This window comes from Mirounga leonina, unplaced genomic scaffold, assembly GCF_011800145.1.
Source record: "Mirounga leonina isolate KUSES-001 unplaced genomic scaffold, KU_Mleo_1.0 Mir_197, whole genome shotgun sequence".
Taxonomy (NCBI): Eukaryota; Metazoa; Chordata; class Mammalia; order Carnivora; family Phocidae; genus Mirounga; species Mirounga leonina.
The window spans coordinates 12,814,230-12,836,684 of record NW_023270494.1 but is presented as its reverse complement, the minus strand read 5'-3'; the positions used below and the strand labels follow the sequence as shown (position 1 = coordinate 12,836,684).

General features: G+C 51.0%; 1 protein-coding gene across 3 annotated transcripts in view; it reads right to left on the bottom strand.

Annotated features, from left to right (window-relative positions):
- Positions 1-22,455, bottom strand: part of PRKCA (protein kinase C alpha) — a 395,562-nt gene that overhangs the window by 37,538 nt on the left and 335,569 nt on the right. For all 3 annotated transcript variants that reach the window (XM_035026216.1, XM_035026215.1, XM_035026214.1), the window contains exons 9-13: positions 18,316-18,453; positions 17,174-17,347; positions 14,892-14,983; positions 11,992-12,054; positions 10,922-11,060 (exon numbers count right to left, since the gene is read on the bottom strand). In XM_035026216.1, coding sequence (XP_034882107.1) covers positions 10,922-11,060; positions 11,992-12,054; positions 14,892-14,983; positions 17,174-17,347; positions 18,316-18,453 — 606 coding nt within the window. The remainder of the gene's footprint in view (positions 1-10,921; positions 11,061-11,991; positions 12,055-14,891; positions 14,984-17,173; positions 17,348-18,315; positions 18,454-22,455) is intronic.

Sequence of the window (22,455 nt, the reverse complement as noted above, 5' to 3'; positions counted from 1 at the left end):
TGACCACTGGGGAAGTTGAGGCACAAGCAAGCGTCAGTGCAATAAAGCATGGCGGGAACGCAGCAGAGCCAGGACTCAACCTGGCCCTTGCGTTCCCGTCCTCCTGGTGCCCACTCTGCAAGCAGGGGCTGGGAATGGGACCAGGGCATCTGAGAGATTGCCTCTGACCTTGAGACTTCTATTCACTCCTCCTTCCTGTTCTGCTTGATAAGGGGGACGATGGTGTTGACCGTGAATAGATCAAATGTGTCTTGGTTTACAACATAATTTACCTGGCCTAAGTGCAGGAGTCCACACTGGTCTGGGACGGGTCCACCTCTAACATTTGGCGGGGAGGGTGACAGGGGACATTGGAACAAAAGTGACTGAGGCCCACATACCAGATGTCTGAACACACATTACCGATCAAGCTAACCAATTGTTAAATGTCCTCTCCTACCACCATGACCAATATACCCTCCGGTATGAGTCAGCTCACGTTGCCAGAACAGAATACCACAGCCTGAGCTTCAACCATATTCATTCATGTTCTCAGAGGCCTGGAGGCTGGAAGTCCAGGGTCGAGGTACCCGTCGGCAGGGCTGGCTTCTGACAGGCCTCTCTTCTTGGCTACAGCCAGGCTCCTTCCCCACGTGACTCCCCCAGGCTTTTCTCTGTGAGGGGAACACTCCTGCTGTCTCCTGGTCTTCTTGTAAGGGCACCAGTCCCTTCGGATCAGGGCCCCATCGGATGACCTCATTTAACCTTCTATACTCTCTTAAAGGCCCTACATCTTTACATACAGTCACACGGGGGGTTAGGGAGCGACATGAATTTTGAGGGGACATAAGTCCGTCCATAATACTTCTCAACAACCTGGAGGGGCAGGTCGACTTTAGAATTCACGGACCCCTTAGATTCCATTCCAGTATCGGGAGACGTGGCCCACTCCCCTTTTCTTCTCAATCCTTTATAACATCTATGAAGACCCTGTGCGCCCCGGCCTGTGCGTCCAAACTCCGTCCTGCTGTGCCCTGCAAATGGCCACCACTGGCCTCTCTTTCGGATACCGGAGTCAGGGTGGTGTCCCTAGCAAGACTGGATCGTAGGAAGAGGCCCATGTAGGTCCATGGAAGGCAATTCTCAGGCCCCAGGGGGCATGTCGCTCTAGCCCTAGAAGACGGGTTAAGGCTGGCAGAGGGCCACGGGAGAACCCTCTGAAGCTGGGGCGCGGCAAACTACAGCCCGCCGGCCAAATCCAGCCTGCCTCCCATTTGTGTACAACCTGCTGTGAGCAAATGTAAAACGAAAAAAATGTGAAAAAGACTATCAGCCTTTTGGCAAGAACAGTTGCTCAATTTTGCCTCTTGGTAAAATCTAAAATTTAGATTAGCGCAAGGCCTAAAATATTTACTCTCTAGCCCTTAGCAGAAGGAGTCTGCTGATCCCAGCTCCAAAACACAGGGCAGGGGCCCCTCTTGCTGGAGTCCTCAGCACTTCGAAATTTGCCCTTTCTGGGGTGCTGTGTTGAGGAGCCTTCCATCGGCCAACACAGAGCTCAAACCAGCTGCCCCCAAAATTGGCCACAGTGACCCCCTCCTATCCTGTATGGCCTCCTACAGGCTGACAGTGCCACCCCCCGCCAACATAATTTCTATCACCTCCCTTAGAATCTGGGCTGGCTCTGGGACTTGCTTTGACTCACACAATGTGGTGCAAGTGACACAGTTAAGCTCCAGGTGCAGCTCAGGGGGACTTGTGGCTTCCGTTCTTGCCCTCTAGGGAGCCAGTCACCATGCTGAGAAGCTCTGGATAAACTACTGAATGGTGACAGACCCCATGGAAAGACAGACCACACAGAGGAGAACCCACGGGGCCTTGGCCAATAGCCAACAGCCCGAGGCCGTCTTGGATCCCCCAGCGCAGCAGAACACGCATGGTAGCCAACAGCCCCCGTGGCAGGAAGTGGTCAGCCCTGCTGAGTCCTGCTGGAAGTTCTGCCCCACAGAATCAGAGTTTTCACATGTTTTAAGCCATTCAGTTTGGAGGCCGTTACACAGCAACAGATAATTGAAAAACTGTCAAGTAACAGACAAAAGTGGACGGAGGGCTTCCTCTGAAGCAGCCAGGGCAAAACTCACCTCATCTTCAAAGCCACGCTTTGAGGATGGTACCGTGATTATCCCCATTTTACAGATGTCACCCCATGTTCTTAAAAGAGCACTATAGCCAGGGTTCGCTATACAATGATGAAGAAAAAGCCACCTGAAATCAAACAGGAAGTTTCCCTTCAGGGGTGGACAGTCTGCATGGGGCCAACATAGGGTAAGACTCAGTGCAGAGTCAAGTGCACTGTTATCGGCCTGCTTGTCCCCCTTCAAGTGGTTCTCGAACTCAGCCACCGCACCCTTATGGTCTCTCTCAGGGTGGCGGGTGGGGGTGGCTGGTGCCGGAGAAACGGACAAGATCCACAGCACGGCGCCTACTTGGGACCCCCCTCACCTCAGGCCTCCAAATGTTCATTGTGTATCTGAACAAAATAACCACCTGTGCAGTAACGGAATGACCTAGGAGGTAGGAATAAATCTGGGGCTTGTGGGAGCTTTATTAGCTGGAATAAAAGATTTTCCAGAACTGGGAGGTCTCACAGCCTGGTGGTCTTTCCAGATGTGTTTGGTAACAGGGCAGTAAGTGAAAGCCTGAGGGGGGAACCCAGCTGCTGGTGACATTAGGGCCACAGGCCTGCACTTTGGGGCCCAGGGTCCCTGCCCTGCCCCTTGCTATCCATGAGCCTCGGACAGGTCACCTGTCCTCTCCATGTCTCCTTTTCCTTGTCTGTAAAACTGACCTCCGAGGGCTATCATAGGGTTTCAACAAGACAACAGATACAAGAACACAGCATGCACTAGGGAATGAGTAGGTGTTGGTCATCGCTCTCAAGATACATCCTCCAAACATCCCCCAACCCTCCCGCACTCCGTGGCAAAGTAAAAGGTGAAATAAGATTTCAGAAATCTCTGACCCATTTTTACAGGATTTAAGCAAATCCCCAAACGAAAGGCCAAGGAATGCAGCCACAGTGTGCTGGGAATGCGCTCAGAGCTTGAGCGGGGACTCTGCAAGCAACAGATGGAGCCACGAGGGTAGCGAGAGCAAGGACGCTCGGGAACACCTGAGCTGACACCCACAGTCCCCTCCCTCCCCTCGGGAGAGAAGCCACTGCTGTGCGAAGCGGACCGGCCCTGGGTTCAAAGCCCAGCTCTGCCCCGGACTGGGGCCGTGGGAAGAACGACCAAACCTCTCTGCACCCTGGGATCGTCATCTGGAAAACAGAGCCACTGACATCAACTTCGTAGAACTGCTCTGACGATTAAACAAAACCACGTCCGTGAGGCGCTCCGCCCTGGGTCCCGCTCACCCACAAGGAGCCGGTTATCTCTGGAGGAAGAACCTGAGGGAAGTCAGGAAGAAGGACGGGGTCACAGGGGCCTCCTGTGACAGAGAGGGGGCAAATGCTCCAGAGAACAGGGCGACGCAGATAAAACTCCGAGGACAGCTGAGCTGAGAGCTGCAAGGCAGATCCAAACAGAGATGAGTAACGCAACCAAGGGGATGCCTAGAAAAGATCTAAGCAGAGTTACACAATTTAAGGAAGACCCCAAGGGAAAGCCTGGCCTTGGCTCTTTAAATATTTCTTGGAGGGAAGACAGCTGCTTCATTTTCTCTTGCAAAGCCGGAGGCATCGGACTGTGACTTTACACAGAGGGAAATTGGCCTCTGAAAGAAAGCAAGCCACCTTCGGCTTATCAGTCTCCTATGTTAATCAAGTGCTTTCTTTGCTCTGCCCGCGCTGGCTTGGCGTGGGGCCCGGGGTTCAGAAGCGCTGATCCCGGAGGAGCCCCGGCTGGCACCAACCCACTGCTTCCCCTCTCATTTCCCCCATTCTTCTCAGCTGGGCAAATGCTAATTTACTGCCTGGCTGCATGCATCTCGTGTGTTCTTTTCTCATTTAACTTTTAGATCCTCTTTTGTTCTCCATCCTTCTCAACGCCCCTTTCCCCAAAGGCCAGGAAATGTCTCTGGGGGTGTCAATATTCCGGCACTTTGGGCTGTCTGGGGGACCCAGGCTGATGTCCCACACCTTCAGACACTCTGGTGCCCCAGCGCACCAGCTCTCGGGGGTCCATGGCGTGAGGCATGTGGTTGTCCCCTGCAGGTGGCAGCCTTGGGAATCATCTGTCCAATCCCTGCCCAAGTTCCTGAGCTTTCAATTCCCCAGCCTTCAGCTCTGTTCTGTTGCCAGCCCTGGCACCTGATCATCCCAGACCCACCCTGCCCACCAGGCACCGCTCCAGACCCTGGGCGAGAGGCTCTGCAGTGAACCAAAGACAAAGATTCTGCCGTGGGGGGCTGAGTGGGCTAGAGAAACACGCAAATGAGTGCCTGGTGACATGCTCTGTCAGAGGGTGAGGAGCACCGTGGAAGGAGAGCAGGGTGGGGGCCAGAGGTCTGCAGGTTGGAACAGAGTCGCCAGGGAAGATGGCCTCCTTGAACTGACATCTGAGCTGAGGTGCAGGAGGGATCCCTGCTGCCGGGGAAGGATATCTCAGGTAGAGGGGATGAGAAGAGCAAAAGCCCTGAGGACGGGAGAGTCCAGCAAATCTGGGGAGTGGCAAGGAAGCCAGTGTGGGGGGTGGGGGTGTTCTGGAGAGACAGGGGTGAGGGGTGGAGGGCAAGGTGAGAGATGAGGTTAGGAAGGGGAAGGGGGGGCAGACAGCAAAGGGTCTCGGGCTTTGCCAAGATGCCTAATTCAGAAACGAACCCCCTCCTCAGCGCTTGCAGCAATGTCCTGCCCTTGTGTCACTCTCCTCCCCCACCCCGCCTCCGCTTCCCACACTGGACCTAGTCTCAATACTCTTGAGGACCAGCCCCTCAATTCCCCTCTTCTGACAGACACTCAGCCCCGCTCTGGTCTCGCTCTCCGGTTCCCACTACCTGCTCGGTCACTTCCAGGACCCTCGTGCAGGTCACTATGTGTGGATGTGGGGGCAGTACAGCGCCCATCCCCAGGCCCCCATCCCACCCTTCCTGGCCTTGCCCTTGGAAAACGCAAGCCAGCCAGTGAGGGTGATTTCAGCTTTCTTCCTTCCTCCTGCCTCCCTATCCCGTTCCATCCTGGCCTGCGGTACTCCCTCCCTCTCTCTCTGTATCTTCTCTTTCTCTCTCTCCGGGCATTTTCCCTTGGGCTAGAAGCATGCTCAGGTTTTCCCAGCCATACTGATGCTCCCTCCATCTTGCTTCCCTAGGAGTGACCAGCCACTTCCCCTGTCCATTTACCATCCGTTCCCCAAGACATGGTTCCAGCCTGGTTGCTGATGCCCACACTCAACTCCGTGCCATCCAGCTCCTGCCGCATCGTTACCACGTGCTCTTCGGGATGGCTGGTTCCCTGTGGCCGGATCCCCTCCCCGCCGCCCCCCGCCCAGCTCCTTGACCTCCACAGTCCCTGGCCATCTCTGAGTGCACAAGCACTCACCTTCCTTGGTCTCCAAGACGCTATGGCTCCCTAGTTTTTCCACCTCTCTGGACACCCCTTGGTCTCCCCTTTTTCCTCCCATTCCTAAAATGTGGCTCCCCCCAGATGTGACCCGTGACCCCCTCCAGAAAAGGTCACAGCTGGTGGCCCACTGGCTGACTCTTAGCGACGTACATTTCTCTTTATATTAGACCCAACTTTGAACAAGTAGGCAAGTTTTACACACAAATGCCGACTTCTGGCGGCGGTCACAGGCAAGACTGGGCTGCCCTTCCCGTAGGGATGGACGGAGAAGCCGTGGCCCCCTAGGAAGGGCCTCCAGCTCGCTGAACCCATCCAGCCCCCAACCCTCACAGGGGGCTGCACATCTGCGTTTGGCCAGTGGGCTGTGGGGCTGGCACGTGTGCCCACAGACTGTTTCCTTAGCCATGTTGGGGTGCCATCTGTTCTTGCCAAGGGGAATACTCTCTTATCCACTCTCAATCTACGGCTCTCCTGGGTGGCAGTGGCCCATTTCGAACAGCCTCCAGCCCCCCTCACAGGTCCCCGCTGGGCTCCGTTCTCCTGCCGGGCATGGCAGGCCCTTAGCAGGCGCTCTGAGTATCTGGCTGATTGCTGCCACGTGTGGGAGAGGGGCTTCGGTGCTGGTGGTCGGCCCCTGGCTTCTCAAGGGGTATGCCCAGTGGTACCAGCAGGAATACAACCCCGAGTCATTGACTGCGGTAGAGACGTCTGTGACTCAGGTCCCTGATTCCAGTTGAGCTGGATAAGCATCCATCTCCTCCTACAAGATGTCGCTCATGTTGTACAATATCTCCGCACTCATTGTGAACGGCTTGCTCACTCGCGGAGTTTTCTCTTCTCTCTGGAGATGGGGGCAGTAGGTGACAAGAATGTACGTCTGGGCGCTAGGGTGAGAATGTCTCAGGTCCAAATCCCACCTCTGCCTGTTACCAGCCGTGTGACCATGGGTGAGTCACTTAAGCTCTGCTCGCGGGTGCAATGTGACAAACCAGAAGATGTGCTCCGCAGGCTTGGTACAGCGTAGATAGTCCCTACATCATGGGTGTGGTCTAACGCGCCCCCTGCCGCAGCAAGGACTCTGCATGGCACAGTTCCCAAAGGCTTTGCTCCCACCGCAGCAGGAGGTACTCAGAGGTGCACCTGCCAGGAGCAAACCCGTCCCTGCTGCGTCTCTCCTCCCGGGAACAAGTGCGCCAGGCTAGTGTTCAGAGCCTGATGCTTAGCTGCCGGGAGGGACTTGACCTGCAACTGGACCTCACACACCCCAGATCACTTTCGGAGGGGGGATTAAACCCCGATGAAGCTTCCGTTGGTTCTTCTCAGGGACTCGCACTGACCCCGAAGAATTCTTTCTGTGTGAAAGCACTGAGTACCCGTGAGGTCGAGTCCAGGAATTAGTTTTTGATGAGCACCCCCTGCTTGTGCGTGTCCAACTCAACTCCAAAATCCCATCTGTTAGTGACACTTTCTGCCTTAGCTCATCTTCCCTGGTTAAGGAGATGCCACAGTATTAATCCATTTCAAGGGTTTTAAACAAACAGCCATAAATATTTAAGCCTCTGCTTTGCCTATTAGGGAAAATGCCAGCTCAGATAATTATTTTGGCCTCTGCCTGACAGAAAGATTTATACAGAGGACAGGATTATGTTAACCTCTGAGCAAATTAGAAACTTGGAATCTAGATGGTCTTCCGCTTCACCGCAATTATCCCTATGGCCAAATATGCCACATTCCCGGATCCGTATGGGGAAAATGCTAGCAGGAGGTAAAACAGCCTGAATTAACTGTTTCCGGTAAAACACCCGGAATTACTGATCGAGTTCCCAAAGTGGTGCAGCTTATCTTACAATGCAAGTCAACCCGAATCGAAACACGGATATGGGTTTCCGTTCGCCTGAGCATCATGTCGTCCACACTGTAAAGTGTGTCCAGGGCCGGGTCCCGGTGGAGACCCTGTCCCAGTGGCACCCTGTTTGGTACAGAGAGTCTGTGAATGCGTGAGTCACTTAGGAGCAGGCTGTGGTTTAGCATACGGGGCAGTATGAGTGTCTACAGGGGCCTGAGCCTGGCAGTGAAGCCTGGCTCTGGGTTTCTCAGTGACGTGGCCTTAGACCATTACTTACTGCCTTTGGCACCTCTTCTGAAGCATGCTGTGAGGACTATGAGGGGGGCTGCAGCAGAAGACTGCAAGAGGCCCACCATGCAGTGTGGCAAATGGGTCAAGTGAACAATAACCATGGCAGGACCACCTTGCCTGGTGCCAGATGATACTCCAAGTCACAAGACGGCAACCTTATGAGGTAGACGTTATCATCCCCACTTTACAGGGGAGGAAACTGAGGCACGGGATGTTCAAGTAACCTGCCCAGGTGGTAGACGTGCACGCCAATATGATGACTAGAAGATTCTAGAAAGTGCTCAGATGAGAAAGCCAATCTCGAAAGGTATACCGTGTGACTTCATCATATGCCATTCTTGAAATGGCAAAGTTATAGGATGGAAAATAGGTGAGTGGTTGCTGAGGCCAGGGATGGGGACAGGAGGGGTGACCGCGGAGGGGGGAGGTGTGGCTCTAAAAAAAAAAAAAGCCCCAAAGTTACCAAAGTATGTTAGAAGTGTGTCTAGGTGTCCTTGGAGGAGGGGGGTGGGAGTTTATCAAATATAGTTACTTGGGACACCATCATGAGTGTGGCAGGACGGGCCGTGGCCCCTTCCCCAAAGCTGTGTGCATCCTAGTCCGGGAATCTGTGCATATGGTAATTTTATCCGGTAAAAGGGACTTGGCAGGTGTGGTTAAGGGTCCTGGGACAGAGGGACAAGCCTGGGTTATCTGGGTGGGCCCCACGTAATCACAAAGGTCTTCTGAGAGGGAGGCTGTGGGGTTGGGATCATAAAAGACAGAAATGGTAATAGCACGGACCGTAGCCACACAGAGGACGGAAGAGGCAAGGCAACGGGACTCCCCCAGAGTTCCTGGAGGGAGTGCAGCCCCGCCGATAACTTGACTTTGACCCAGTGAGATGGATTTTGGACTTCTGACCCCAGAGCCATATGATAATAAACTTGTATTGTTTTAATCCACTAAGTGCATGGCTACTTGTTGTAGTGGCAATAGGAAACTGATACAATGAGGAACATTAGGGGAAAAAAAAAAAGACAACGAACGTCCGTTATTTGGAACATTTCATCTACGTGGGAAGCGGTCGTCCCTGGGGACGTCACGTGGCTGAAGTGTTACTGAACACAGGAAGCTATTTGTTTAATCGCAGAGAACGGTCTTAATGGAGATGAAGTTCAAACCACTTTTATTCCTAAAAAACACTTCCTTCCCTGTCACCACACATTTATAGCATCTGGTGGGTGTTAAATGGGAGCAGGTACAGCTCATAATCACAGCCTGTTGAATACATGTCAGCCGGTAGAAGGCGTCAGAATAAATCCTGCATCAGGAAGTTGTATTTTTACTGTACGATCTCCCTACTCTTCACGTTTGAGAAATAGGACTATTTAAGCTCACGTTATGCCTGGAGACAGTGATGTGTGAGTTCTTTGGGGGGCAAACCCCCCGAAGTTATGTATCAAGATAACATGTCGCCTTTGGCCATGTCATTGAGAATTTAAGTTTCTTTTTTTTTTTTTTTAAGATTTTATTTATTTATTCGACAGAGACACAGCAAGAGAGTTCCCTCTCTCTTTCATCCACAAGCAGGGGGAGTGGGAGAGGGAGAAGCAGGCTTCCTGCGGAGCAAGGAGCCCAATGCGGGGCTCAATCCCAGGACCCTGGGATCATGACCTGAGCCGAAGGCAGATGCTTAACGACTGAGCCACCCAGGCGCCCCGAGAATTTAAGTTTCTTTTTTTTTTTTTTTTTTAAAGATTTTATTTATTTATTTGGCAGAGACACAGCGAGAGAGGGAACACAAGCAGGGGGAGTGGGAGAGGGAGAAGCAGGCTTCCCGCCGAGCAGGGAGCCCGATGCGGGGCTCGATCCCAGGACCCCGGGATCACGACCCGAGCCGAAGGCAGTCGCTTAACCAACTGAGCCACCCAGGCGCCCCAGAATTTAAGTTTCTAAGTAAATGTTCGAAGTCTGTGTTTCCACACTGGGCAGATAAACAAAATAAGGAAGCTCTTAACAATGGGAAAAAAAAAATTAAGCTTCCTTTTTGGAACACTGGCTACCACAGGGGGTCTACTAGGTGCAAAACACTGTATTTGGCATTTCTGTGCTCAGAGCAATTCTACGAGGAGGACATTATCATCTCTAACTTGCCACTGTGGACACGGGGGGCAGAGAGGCTAAGTCACTTGCCCGAGTTCCCAGAGCCTGTGAAGAATAATCAGGAATGAAGGACACTTTGGTCTGACTCCTAAGCTCATGTCGCACCTACTACCTCTAAGACAAACACGTGGGGCAACAGGTTAAAAATATACCGCACGAGCTGCCAACAGCGAACGCGAGAGCTCTCCAAAGAGGGAAGGCTGGGCTAACTTTGATTCTGTTACCTTCTATAAGGTGCTGGAGCGCAGCTGGGAGGAACCCATTTCATCCACAGAGCTGTGTGTGGATAGGAAGTTGGCTACACAGTGACCCAGGGTTATAACCCGCCCAGTCACTGGTGCGCAGGAAGGCTCACAAGAAGACGAAAATTACTCAGACTCTGTCATAACAGGGGTGCCTGGGGGGCTCAGTCGGTTAAGTGTCTGACTCTTGATGTCGGCTTAGGTCATGATCTCAGGGCCGTGGGATCAAGTCCTGCGTCGGGCTCCACGTGGAGTCTGCTTGAGATCCTCTCTCTCCTTCTGACCCTCCCTACTGGCTCACTCACTTGCTCTCTCTCAAATAAATAAATATATATTTTTTAAAGAATGTTATACAAAGACGAAGCAGTCTGGCCACCGCTGTGATCACGTATCTTGGAACCACTCCGCTTACAACCACACTGGAATGTTCTTCCTAGATTAAACACCATGATCAATTCCAATGGGTCATTTAGGGCACTGATCACTCTGATTTTACTAAAAAGCCATCATCAGAACCACCTTTTGACCCAGTTTTCCCATGCAGAGCATTTTTACAAGCACTATCCGCCCCTTCTCTGCCCAACAGTGTGGCTTAAATTGTTCTGATGATGACGGTGTAAGAAACACATTCTACCATACACCCAGCTTACAGGTCCACAAAACAAAGTTCCACGAAACGAGACATACTCTTACTATGCACTGAGCTCTCACACTTGTTTTCTATTTTGCTCTATTAATTTGGCCTATTTTGTGGCCACTGACTTGGTGATTCGCTAATGATTCTATACCCCATGGAGGGGGCTGTATTTGTGATTTGAAAGGTCTGGTCTAGAAACCAAGGAGAATCGGGGTCCCTACCTCTGGGGCGATGTAATCTGGCGTCCCACAGAAGGTCCTGGTTGTGACTCCATCCATCATGTGTTCCTTGCACATCCCAAAATCGGCAATCTTGATATGCCCTTCCGAATCCAGCATGACATTATCTAACTTCAGATCCCTGCAAGGAAGCAGGAGAGCATCAGCGTCCTTCCCACGACATCACATGGTCTGCTCTGGAGCTAGTGAGACGGAAAGATCTCGGACTAGCTGCCACCTCAATGGCGTATTAACTACGAGTCCTACGGGTAACTACTACGGTCCGGAGAGCCGGGACCAGGAATGACTGGGTTTTGTTTTTGTTTCTGAAATCTCCAGAGCCTACTGTAGTGCCTAGGACACAGTAGGTACTTAATAAATGCACACCGAATAAATGACTAAATGGTTGGTCTAGCGATCCCCAACCTTGGCCAAGCATGTGAATCACCAGATTCCAATTTAGCAGGTCTGGGGCAGCTCCAAACCATTTGATTTACTAGGATCCCACACAGGGGGGCCTGGCACACAACCAGGTTTGCCAAATCCCAGGTTCAGAACAACCTTGCTGGGTCACATACGTGTGGCCACTGCATTCTACCTGGTGGCATGGGTCCTTTTACTCTTCAGTTAATCCTGGAAGACATTCCCCTTTCTTTGGCATCAGACTTTCACTGTTGCTAACCACCTGCAGAATTTAATTCACTAGTTCTTCCTCTGCCTCTCCCCAGCTCCCCATGTTCTTCTCCCGCTGAGCATCTATAACAGAAATTCGGTTTCCATTGCTCCCTGACCTTCATTACAAAAAAAGGCAGAGGAAGGAACTGTCAGTGGAGAGAAAAGCATGTTTTCTTGTGGGAAGCAGAAATGAGATATACAAAATCTTCTGAGGTCCAGAGATCGGAAAGTGGCTCTGATTTGCCTGCAGGCTGCAGACAAAGGTAGGTCTCTTGTTACCTTGAGGGTTCTCAACAACGTGTCTTAAGTCCCCATCACAGAATCAACATGCACACGGAGGTCCAGGGGTCCGGGGAAACTCCCAGATGCCCTGCTGGTTGCAGAGCCTCAACACACACCTGTAAATGATTCCTCTTTTATGAAGAAAGAACAATCCAATGGAAATCTCTGCTGCATAAAATCTGCAAAAGAAGATGCTCATCAGGCTTGCTGGCTTGCTCTCTGGATTTCTGAATATTTTGTACCCTCCAGCTCAGGCATCAAGGGGGCGAAAGAATGTAAGACCCTGGGACGACCAGAGATCAGCATCACCCTGCAGATGACAAACCCTTTGCTCTTCGCTTGGCCATTTTAGCACTCCCACCTCCCGGAGGAACTTCACAGCTAATAAGTCAAACAGACAGGTTTATTACCTGTCTAGAAACAAGCACTTCTTGTCTGAGGCCGGTGGACAGTTAATTTACTGCTTACAGGGAATTTCCAATACGATCTCTTATTAAACAGTGGCTGCTAGAATAGTCTGTGTCAGGACTGGGGAAGAGTGGGGAAAATGTCTATTTTCCTACTCACGGACAGAATGCATTAGTGTTTGAAAATGCAGTGATTCCCTGGATGATGGAGGAGCGTGTGTGATGTGCTCTGTAGCTGCAGAACAGAGACACCGGACACCTCTTCTGGACATCCCCCCTTACCATCCCCACCCCAAGCGCTGGGATAAATGGGACACACACCATGATTCATACTCGAGTTTACCCTTTTAAATAATTCATAATAAACTCAGAGTAAATGCTGAAAGAGGTTTTAAAATGTGCATAGCATTTAGGAATCTTTGAAGTCTGAGAAACCACAAGACTGCGTTTGTGCAAACATCACACCCGGGAGGCTTAAAATCCACACAAGGTCTACACAAGCAGAGAACAACCTCTGGTGATAAGGACTGAACTCTTACGGGGAGGGGTGGGGGTGTGGCATCTCTGAGGGCCACCAGGGGAGGAATGGGATGGGAGAGGGAAAAGCAATGGGATTACAGGCGACCTTTACATGATTTTTCATGCTCTTCTGTATTTTTAAAATAAGAACTTTCTAGCAACACAAGTACACAACGTAAGGGTGCTGGATGAGACACCTTGATGTCACCTCATAACGTAAGGTGGTTATTCTGCTACTTGCTCTTTATAACTTTGTCACCAAGCTTTACTTTACAACCCAAGCATTTTGATGCTTTCTAACTAACAGAGTTAAGACAGGGGATAAAGACAGGCATTCCTGAAAATTGAAAAGTAAAAATCTAAATAGAAAAAAAATCCCCCTTCAACAACAAAAATCTGATTGGCGTTCGTGGGTTTGATTAATAAAGACATCTGAGGGCGCCTGGGTGGCTCAGTTGGTTAAGCGACTGCCTTCGGCTCAGGTCATGATCCTGGAGTCCTGGGATCGAGTCCCACATCGGGCTCCCTGCTCAGCAGGGAGTCTGCTTCTCCTCCTGACCCTCCCCACTCTCATGCTCTATCTCATTTTCTCTCAAATAAATAAATAAAATCTTAAAAAAAAAAAAAAGACATCTGAGAATGAAAAAAAAGAAAAAAAATTCCCTTTTGCATTTTTTTCAGCTTGCTACCAAAGCATTCCCTCTTCTGCCTTCAGCCAATATTCCCTAAGACACATCAACCCATGCAGGCCGAAAGTTCTTCAGATTTATCTTTCAAATCGAACATCGGCCAGGATCCAATGAACATTTGCTAACTTGATTAATCGGGGTACATGCCCACGATGCATCCTCCCCGAGGGAAATGAAAGAGCTATTTGTATACATCTGCTTCTGCCATGTGTCCTGTGACCTCCTGGCCCCTGGAAAACAGGGTGAGTTTTCAGGTACCGAGGTCCCCCCTTCCATGGGCCGTGTCTCTCCTGGCTGCTGCTGACTCCTGCATCCCAATCAAACCCTCCACACTGCTCATGATTCTCCCCCAAACCATCTCCTCCTTGGCAGTTGCCCACTCCCAAACCTAAAATGAGGTGTCACCAGAAGAGGTGTCCGGTGTCTCTGTTCTACACTGAGTTCCCCTTTTCTCCCTCCAGAATGTTTCTCAAAAGCCCTTACTCTTCTTTGGCTCCAAGGTCAAGACCTGATGAAGGTTCCATTTTTTCTCCTCTATATAGATTTTCACCAGCCCCCTTGCACCCGTCCCTACTCTCCCCTCCGTCCTTCCTTCCCCTCTCGGTCACGGGGCTCTGTGAAAACTGGGCCTGATGGTGTGAAGCCCCATTGAAACCCCCTCCCGCCACGCCTTCCATGGTCCTCAGCTGGCTCCATCAGGCTCATCACCCGGAGCCCTTGCACCCCCTTCTGTCCCGCTGGCTCGGGCATTCCCTGAGGATGTTCTTTCCCCACTCCCCTCTTTACCAGGGCTCACGTGCCACCTCTAACATTACAGCCACATAGTACAGTTGTCGGGTGACTTCTCCTACCCTGGGTCAAGGTGGTGAGGTCCCGGAGGGCAGACAGCCTATCCCACTCCTGGCACCTGGTGTGTCGTGAATGTACAATAATCGTTTTTTTTTTTTTTAAAGATTTATTTATTTGAGAGAGCGAGAATGAGAGAGAGAGAGAGTACATGAGAGGGGGGAGGGTCCGAGGGAGAAGCAGGCTCCTCGCTGAGCAGGGAGCCCGATGCGGGACTTGATCCCAGGACTCTGGGATCACGACCTGAGCCGAAGGCCATCGCCTAACCGACTGAGCCACCCAGGCGCCCAATAATCGTTTGTTTAAAACGAGTGGCTGACTCAATCCATGAGGATGGAATTGGGTGACAGGCGGATACACCAGCATCTCCGACCAACTGGAAGTAGAATGAACCTCTCCTTCCGAAGGGTCGGTGGACCCAAACCAAGAAGTTGGCCCCCTGGGAGGAGACGGTGCTCAGCTCCAAAGTAGGCAAAGCCCCACTTCCATATTTCACCCAGCAGCAGTCCCTGTGTGCTGTCTAAATTAAGGGACTTAAAAAAAAAAAATACTCACACTGCTTGTGGTTCCTTAAATTTTCCTACTTGCTGAATGTGGTACATGAGGTCCCCGCCATTGACGTATTCCATGACGAAATACAGCCGGTCCTGAAGACGAAGGTGCAACACGTGAGCAGGACTTGGCCACCGGCCGAGAGGCTTCCTTCACTCTTCTAGACTGTGTTTTGCTTTCTCATCAGTTAGTAAACTGTGGGCTACCCTGGCAGATCTGCTCAGTGGAGCCCTGCAAAATTTTTCTTCCCAAATGAAACAGAAGTCATAAACCCTACTGCATGAGGGCCTTGGGAAGCATAAAGTCATTAACTGTCAACATGGCTGCCCCCTTCTGGTTCCGTATGCTCCCTATTGGAGTAACAGCCTCCCAACACTCTTCCCCTTTCTCCTGCACATTAAGACATGTCTAAGTTAGCGATGGTGTGAAGAATCCAAATGGGCCAATTATTTACTTTTAACGAGTGTTGCTCGCTCGCAGCATCTGGGGGGAAAACCCCAGTGATGTAGTCATGCGTTTCCACCAGAAGCTTCTGAAAACAGATCTCGTGAGTTAGGCTGGGCTCCTAAATTATAAATGCTCAATGATATTTACTGTGGGGGAGGGGACTATACATGGAGAGGCTAATCCAATGTGCTTCTGCATCATAATAGGCCCAAGTATTGCTTTTTATTTTCTCCGTCACTGGTGTGCTCAATGTCGGCCCCACGGAGGGCGTACATCATAGGCCCCAATAAAGCTGCATATTTATGAGGACATTACAGTGGGGTAAATGGGGGAAAATGGGGTTGAACAGCCAAGCAGCTCACAGCACAGCACACCCAGGTGAAAGCCAACCTCTGCTCGCTTCTAGACAACGTCACCATTTCGCGGAAGTTATTAAACATTGAAGTGCTGCACGGGGAATGGAAGATAACAATGAAGTTGGTGCTAGCAGTGGGGAAACAGCTCCTGGAGCTTCCTTCTCTAGCTTTCCTGTGATGAATTTTAATTCCATCTTTATTTCCGTGTTTTGCTGCTCCCTGGAGCTCCATCCGTGTAACCGGGGTGATAGGATCCGGGCTGGGATTTGCAGACATGGCTCCCCGTCTGGCATATTGCTCCTCCCTCCTGGGCACTATTTAGGTGCTGCTGGGAGAAGGGGACCGGCCATGCCACCGGCACCAGGCTGACACGCAGTGGCCGGCGCCTGGCTCTGCAGCCCATGGCCCGCCCCGACACTGTGCGGTTACACGGTCATTCTGAGATTCTAAGCTCCAAGAGCATGGAGGGGGACCTCCCAAGAGACTTTTAAAGAGAGATGGAAGACAGAAAGTCATTTTCTGGCCAGTAGAAAGTTAAAAATAATTATAATCGTAACAGTAATAATTATAGCTACTGATTATTGAGTCACATCTTAAAAAGGGCAGGCGCTAAGGGTGGAAAGCCTGTCTTTGGGCATGCCTGACAATGGTGCCCTCGAAATGGTTATATTTCTTGCGGGCCACCTGCAAGCTCCATGCCAGGGCCCTGGCCCCACAATGGGCTGATCGGTGCTTCGGAACCCTCTTGTCCTCCTTTTCGTTATACTGTAAGACAGGGCTCGGCAAACTTTCTGTAAAGGGCTAGACAGCAAATACTTTAGGCTCTGCGGGTATCTTGCAATGATTCAACTCTGCCTGCACCGCGGGAGACCCACTGCGGGGGACAGGAAAATGAAGGAGCCTGGCTGTCTTCCAAGAAAATGATTCACGCACCCTGAAATGTGAATTTCATCTAATTTACACATGTCACAAAATATTATTCTCTTTTTCTCCTCCGACCTTTCTTAGAGCTCATGGACTGTACAAAACAGGCCAGACTACCAAGCCTGCTGTGTGCAGTAAACAAGAACACACTCTTTTACAAGATCAAGTTTGCTCGGATTCTAATGCATTGCCTAGCAACGGGACCCGTAGCCTTCAAAAGCCACGACCATGGGTTATTTTATTGGTGTTGTAACCCCAAGTCTTAGCACATGGCCTGGTATAAGGAATGTACCTTTGTACATTTGTACCTTATAAAACGTACCTTTGGTACAAACGTTTGCTGAATTAAATAGAATTAGTGCCAAGCCTATAAGTAGGGGGCATCCCAGATCTGGAGGGGGCTCCCCAAATTTACCAGCGGCATAGGAGTGAGAGGTTTTCTTGAGCCTTCTCTACTAGAGGAAGGTGGATTCCGATGCTTAGAACCCTGGCTTCAGGGGTGGCCCTTGGGAGCACGCCGCGTGCAGCACCACAGATCGGAACCCCCGGGGGCCTTACCACTGTCTGGAAGCAGGAGTGTAGCTGTGTTAGGAACGGGGGCTTGTCCAACAGGGCCAGGACTCGCTTCTCCACCATGGTGCACTCCACGTCGTCATCTTGAATCACCACATCCTTCTTCAGGATTTTGATAGCATACAGTTCCTCTGTGCCCTTCCGGTCAGCAAGCATCACCTGGGAGCAGACGAAAGGCAAGCTGAAAGCTTCAGAAGCGTACGTCTGGTACTGGGGGTGGGGTGGGAGAACCTGGTCAGGTGGCCGTTCAGTCGGCCTACGCTATCTATTCATAAAGTTCTGCTGCATGTGCAAATTTTTTTTTTTTTTTTAAGATTTTATTTAGTTATTTTGAGAGAGAGAGAATGAGAGACAGAGAGTATGAGAGGGAGGAGGGTCAGAGGGAGAAGCAGACTCCCTGCCAAGCAGGGAGCCCGATGCGGGACTCGATCCCGGGACTCCGGGATCATGACCTGAGCCGAAGGCAGTCGCTTAACCGACTGAGCCACCCAGGCGCCCTTCATGTGCAAATTTTGAAATCTTGCGCATCAGCGCAGATTACACTCTTCCAGCACGGTGTAATTTAGAAGCTGTCGAAGATTTGCACGCTGCGCGGGCTATGGCCACATGATGGCGCTATGGTGGCCGTGGGAAGGAATATACGCGCCCTTGGTATTAGCCTTGAAGTGTGCACATTTTTCAGGAGCATCCTTTGGGCAAAAACGTGACTGACCTTTATAAAACTTCTCATGAGTCGGGAGCCAAGACAAAGAAAGAGGCGGGATTGGAAATCATTTCCTGGGTCTATCGTAAGATCTGGGGCCACAGAAGCCAAATGCAGACAAACAGGTTCTACAAATCAACTTCTAATTTTTAGTTGTGAAAATTATTGATTCAACCAACATTTTGGAGTACCGGCTCTGTTCCCAACCCGGAAATGGGGACACACAGGGAACGGTCTGTAGCTTTCTGGATACAATTGTTTCTAATGAAATGAAGTGGTGGGTGGGGCGCCGGGGAACATCTGAGAAAGGAGTACAGAGAACAGGGAGATCCCAAGGACGGCTCTGGAAACCTCAGGGAGCACAGGACCGATCACTGCAGTCTCTGAAAAAGCCCCTCCGCCTCACAGACAATCATCCCCTTACCTTTCCAAAACTCCCTTTCCCCAGCACCATGAGGAAATTGAAGTCGGTGAGTTTCACTCTGTCCAGGTTGTTGGAAGGTGGTCTCCTGTCTTCTGAAGGACTGATTACTTTGTTACCAGCAGGGCCAAGCTTGGCTTTCTAAACAACAAGCACACGCGTGAAATCGATGAGTCATTTTTCCCAGGAAAAAGAGTGATAGAAAGCATTTAACTAAGCTTGAGGGCAGCTGGGAGGTGGGAGGTGGGATGGGGGCAAGAAAAGAAATCACAGGGTGATGAAATATTTATTCAAAAGTCAGTGGCTATATTTACCCTAAGGGCAATATTTGCAAAGTGCAAAAAAAAAAAAAATTGCCCTTACCTATCAAGAGACAACTCTTTACATAGTTAACCAAGTCAGGCTGATTTTCATTCTAGGACTTAGAAGTTAACTTCTTGGGGAAAATGGGTGTTTCACAATGGTTAACATAATACAAGAAATAAACTGTGCACTGATGCTTTTCTAATTTGTAGATTTTCCAATTTGATTCATTTGCATAAAGGAAACTTGGATCCTAGCAAAAAGGGGTTCCCTGGAGAGGAAACTCTTAACCGGCAAGCTTAGGGATGATTTATTGCTACTTTAAAAGGCACAGTAAGAAGAACATAGGGTTCTTTTTTTTTTTTTAAATTAAGAGTTGAACTCAGGAAAATGGTGATACGCATGAGAACCTGGGTTCACACAAAACATGGCAGCACCCTTTGAACCTGAAGCATCCCTGGTCAGTGACCTGTCAGTTACCAGAAGGCATTTTTATAAACCAGGCTCACGCTACACACAGTGCTGGAGAAACTACACCCTCATTACTCTGATTGAAGAGTTAGAGTCTTGGGTCAAAGGTTGAGGAGAGCAAGGAGGCTCCGCTGAAAAGGAAAGGCTAATGGGATCACGTGGGAAGGTCTCAAAGGTCAGCAAAGGAGCCCAGGAAGAATCTCCCCCCAGACTCTGCATGGAGAACATCTGCCCGACGGTGAGGGCACAGTTGCTGGACATGTCAGCTGCTGAAAAGGCCAGGGTCCTGCAGTGTGGCTCAATTGCCAAAACCACAGCCCTGAGCCCGACTGAGCCCAAGGGCAAAGACTGTGGCTTTGGATACATTCTGAATGATGAGGTACACCCCCTGCCCTTCCCCAAGGCAGCAGACCTAAGTGCAGCTTTGAGTTTCCGAGTAGGTGCCAGGACAACACTCAAGTCAATGTGGTTACCAAAAAGGTGTAGGACGTAAAGAAGACATCCTGGGCTTTACTACGTGACCAGAGCACTCTCCTGGGGGAAGATGGGGGATCTGACATGTTTTCTTTAGCAGCAGAGGCAGCTTCTGAGGAATCACCCATACTCCCTTAGAGCAACAGTGTCCCTTCGTCCCCACCTTGTGCCAGGCTCTGTGGAAGAGGTTTTGCATTATGGGATCCAGCCGTCTCTGGATCCCCAGGCCTCACATAGTGCTTAGCACAGGGCGTGTGCTCTACATTCTGGCTGAATAAGGAAATGAAGCTTGAATGTGTTCATCAGATGCTGTGCTGTTAGGTGATGCTTTTCTGTGATAAAAATAACATGTTTCAGTAAGGATCAAACCTCATGGCCTGCGTGCGTATTCAGATGAACTAAGCATAGCCATGTGGGCAGAGACATTAAGACATGGAGGAAAGATGGCCCCAACTTTTCTGCAGAGATCTTAAGCCACGGGGGAAAGACGGCCCTCACATTTTTGCTTCCAGGCTGAAAGTATTTAATACAGCTGTCCTATATACCTCTATCGGCAGTGCCCGGTGGGACACAGACATGAACCTGGGGGTCACTGGATACACCGACACTCTTTAAAGACAAAAACCCTAACTGCAGTGATACATAAATTGGCCTCCCCTTTGACAGAGGATGGAAGTAATGTCCAGACAAACTTGTGAGAAAGAGCCAAGACATAACCACTAGTGTTACATCAGGACCCCCCTCAACTGCAGGACCAGCCCCGTCCTCTGGAAGCCAGGAAGCAGGAATGCAGGAGCACCTGGCTCCGGGGTCCCAAACAGACCAGGTTCGACCCGTCGCCGCTGACAAAGTCCAAAGGCAGACAAATGATGGCTGGTGAAATGAGAAAGTAGTTTATTTCAGGGAGGCCAGCACCAGGAAGACAGCGGACTAGTGTCTCAGAGACTGTCTCCAAAGTGCTGAGAGCGCTCCCAGGATTATGTAAGGAAAATGTTGGGCAGAGGCCAGTGGGTACATGCATGCAGCTGGGCAGTGAAGGTCAAGTTGATCGCTGTCTTGGGGTCAATCACATGGGGTCTTGCTGGCTCGGGGCATTCCTTATTGCCGGAGAGGGTAGTTTTAGTCCCCATCACGGGATGCTTTGCCCGAGTTAAGGGAGAAGCTGGAAAGGAGAACTTAATCAATTAGAAGGTAGAGACTGGGATCAAAACGGAGGTGGCGGATAGCAGAAGTCCTCTTTCACTCCAAACATATGTCTCAGGAATGATTCCAAGTTGATAAACTTTCTGGTGTGTGTCGTCGAAATTGCAATGAACAATCAGGAAGTTCAAGTGTGAGATGAGAATACCCACGACGCCACTCTTTTCTGTTCTTTTGATTTTTAAAAAGAAACGTTATCAGAAAGAGGCACGAGGAGATGGATTTTATTTTGTCGGGAACTTCACAGTAAATTCTGAAAAGGCGGACTCAGTGCTCTGAGGGGCTTGAAACAGTCGACGAGCGTCTTCACCTGGGTGAGGCTGTGATGGGGCTGGGGCTGCCCACGAACATCCAGCTTGCATCTAAAGCACGGGGCTCCTAACCAGAGGCTCCAGACTCGTGAATTCCTAGAGTCCCAGCTCCTTCCTCCTTTGACCCTTCAGCACCACAGACAGCAGAGACAGCAGCCCACGGAGTGACCTCCGGACAGACACTGCCCTCACTGGGGGCCATACGGAGCAAAGACTCTGAGTTTTGTGCTATGTCCTTAGTCCAGTTACAGGGAAAAGATTGTCCCCAAAGGGATGTAAATGCAAGAAAAGCATTTTCGCATTTGAGTACTTCTGAATCCGACTGCCGGAGGATCTTAGATTCCGCTCTGAAATCAATCCGTGAGGTTTGGGCGGAATGTAGACAAAGGAGTCTCCTACTCTGGGGAGGGGAAGCCGGAGGGAGGAAGGACACAGGCTTCTTGCCCTGCCCCGGGCAGATTCCATTCTCATGTCTCTGGAGCCAGAAGCAGAGTTGGGTTCCATGTGGCTGGCAGAGCAGAGGGATGGTTTGGAAGGAGATGGGCCAGGCTGCTACACTGACCTCATTCTCCATCAGGGGGCAGGCTAGAAAGTGGCCTGACCCAGGGGGCGAGATGGAGTTCTCCCCAGCTCCTGGCAGCCCTGAGATAGGAGGAGCCCGGGGGACTTCGTGCAGCTAGCCTTCTGACCAGAGACACGTGGCTTCCACATTCCCGCTGCACAATATGCTTCTGGAGTCATTCCCACGCTGCCACTGCAGGGCCCAGCTGCCGGATGGCATGAAGCCATCGCCAGTACGGAGTTTGCAAAAGCAGCTCTTCCATGAGAGCAAAACCTCAGTGGTCCGGGCCTGACTCTGGCAAGTCCTTCGCTCACCCTGGGTCTAATCAGTAGCACAACTGGAGGAGACAGCCCGTGGCTATCCTAGCAGCTGTGCAGCTGGGGGTGGCGGGGAGCAAACGACCGCCAGGAGGGCGCTCTACACGGCCTCCACCTCCAGTCTGCGTTCAGGCAGCCTCTGCCTCCTGATTCTCATCCTTGGCCCCTCCACCCTGCCTCCCCCTCCCCCCATGCTGTGGGAGTGCAGTCCCCCACCCCCTCCCGGGCTGACTTCTCCCTGCCTGCAGGCTTTAGCTTGCTCGCCATCTCTCCAGAGGAGCCCTCCCCAAAGACTGGCTGCCATTCTCCCCCCCATGGCCCTGCTCTCAAGAGCGCCACATAGGGCAACTTGTGAATATTTATGGTGTATCTGTTTAATGCCTCTTCCGATCACACTGTACAGCCAATCTATCAACAGGTCGTGCCAAATCTACCTGCAGGTTAGGTCCAGACTTTAGCCTCTTCTCTGGGGCTCCTTTACCACCTCTCTGAGGTGGTCCCACCT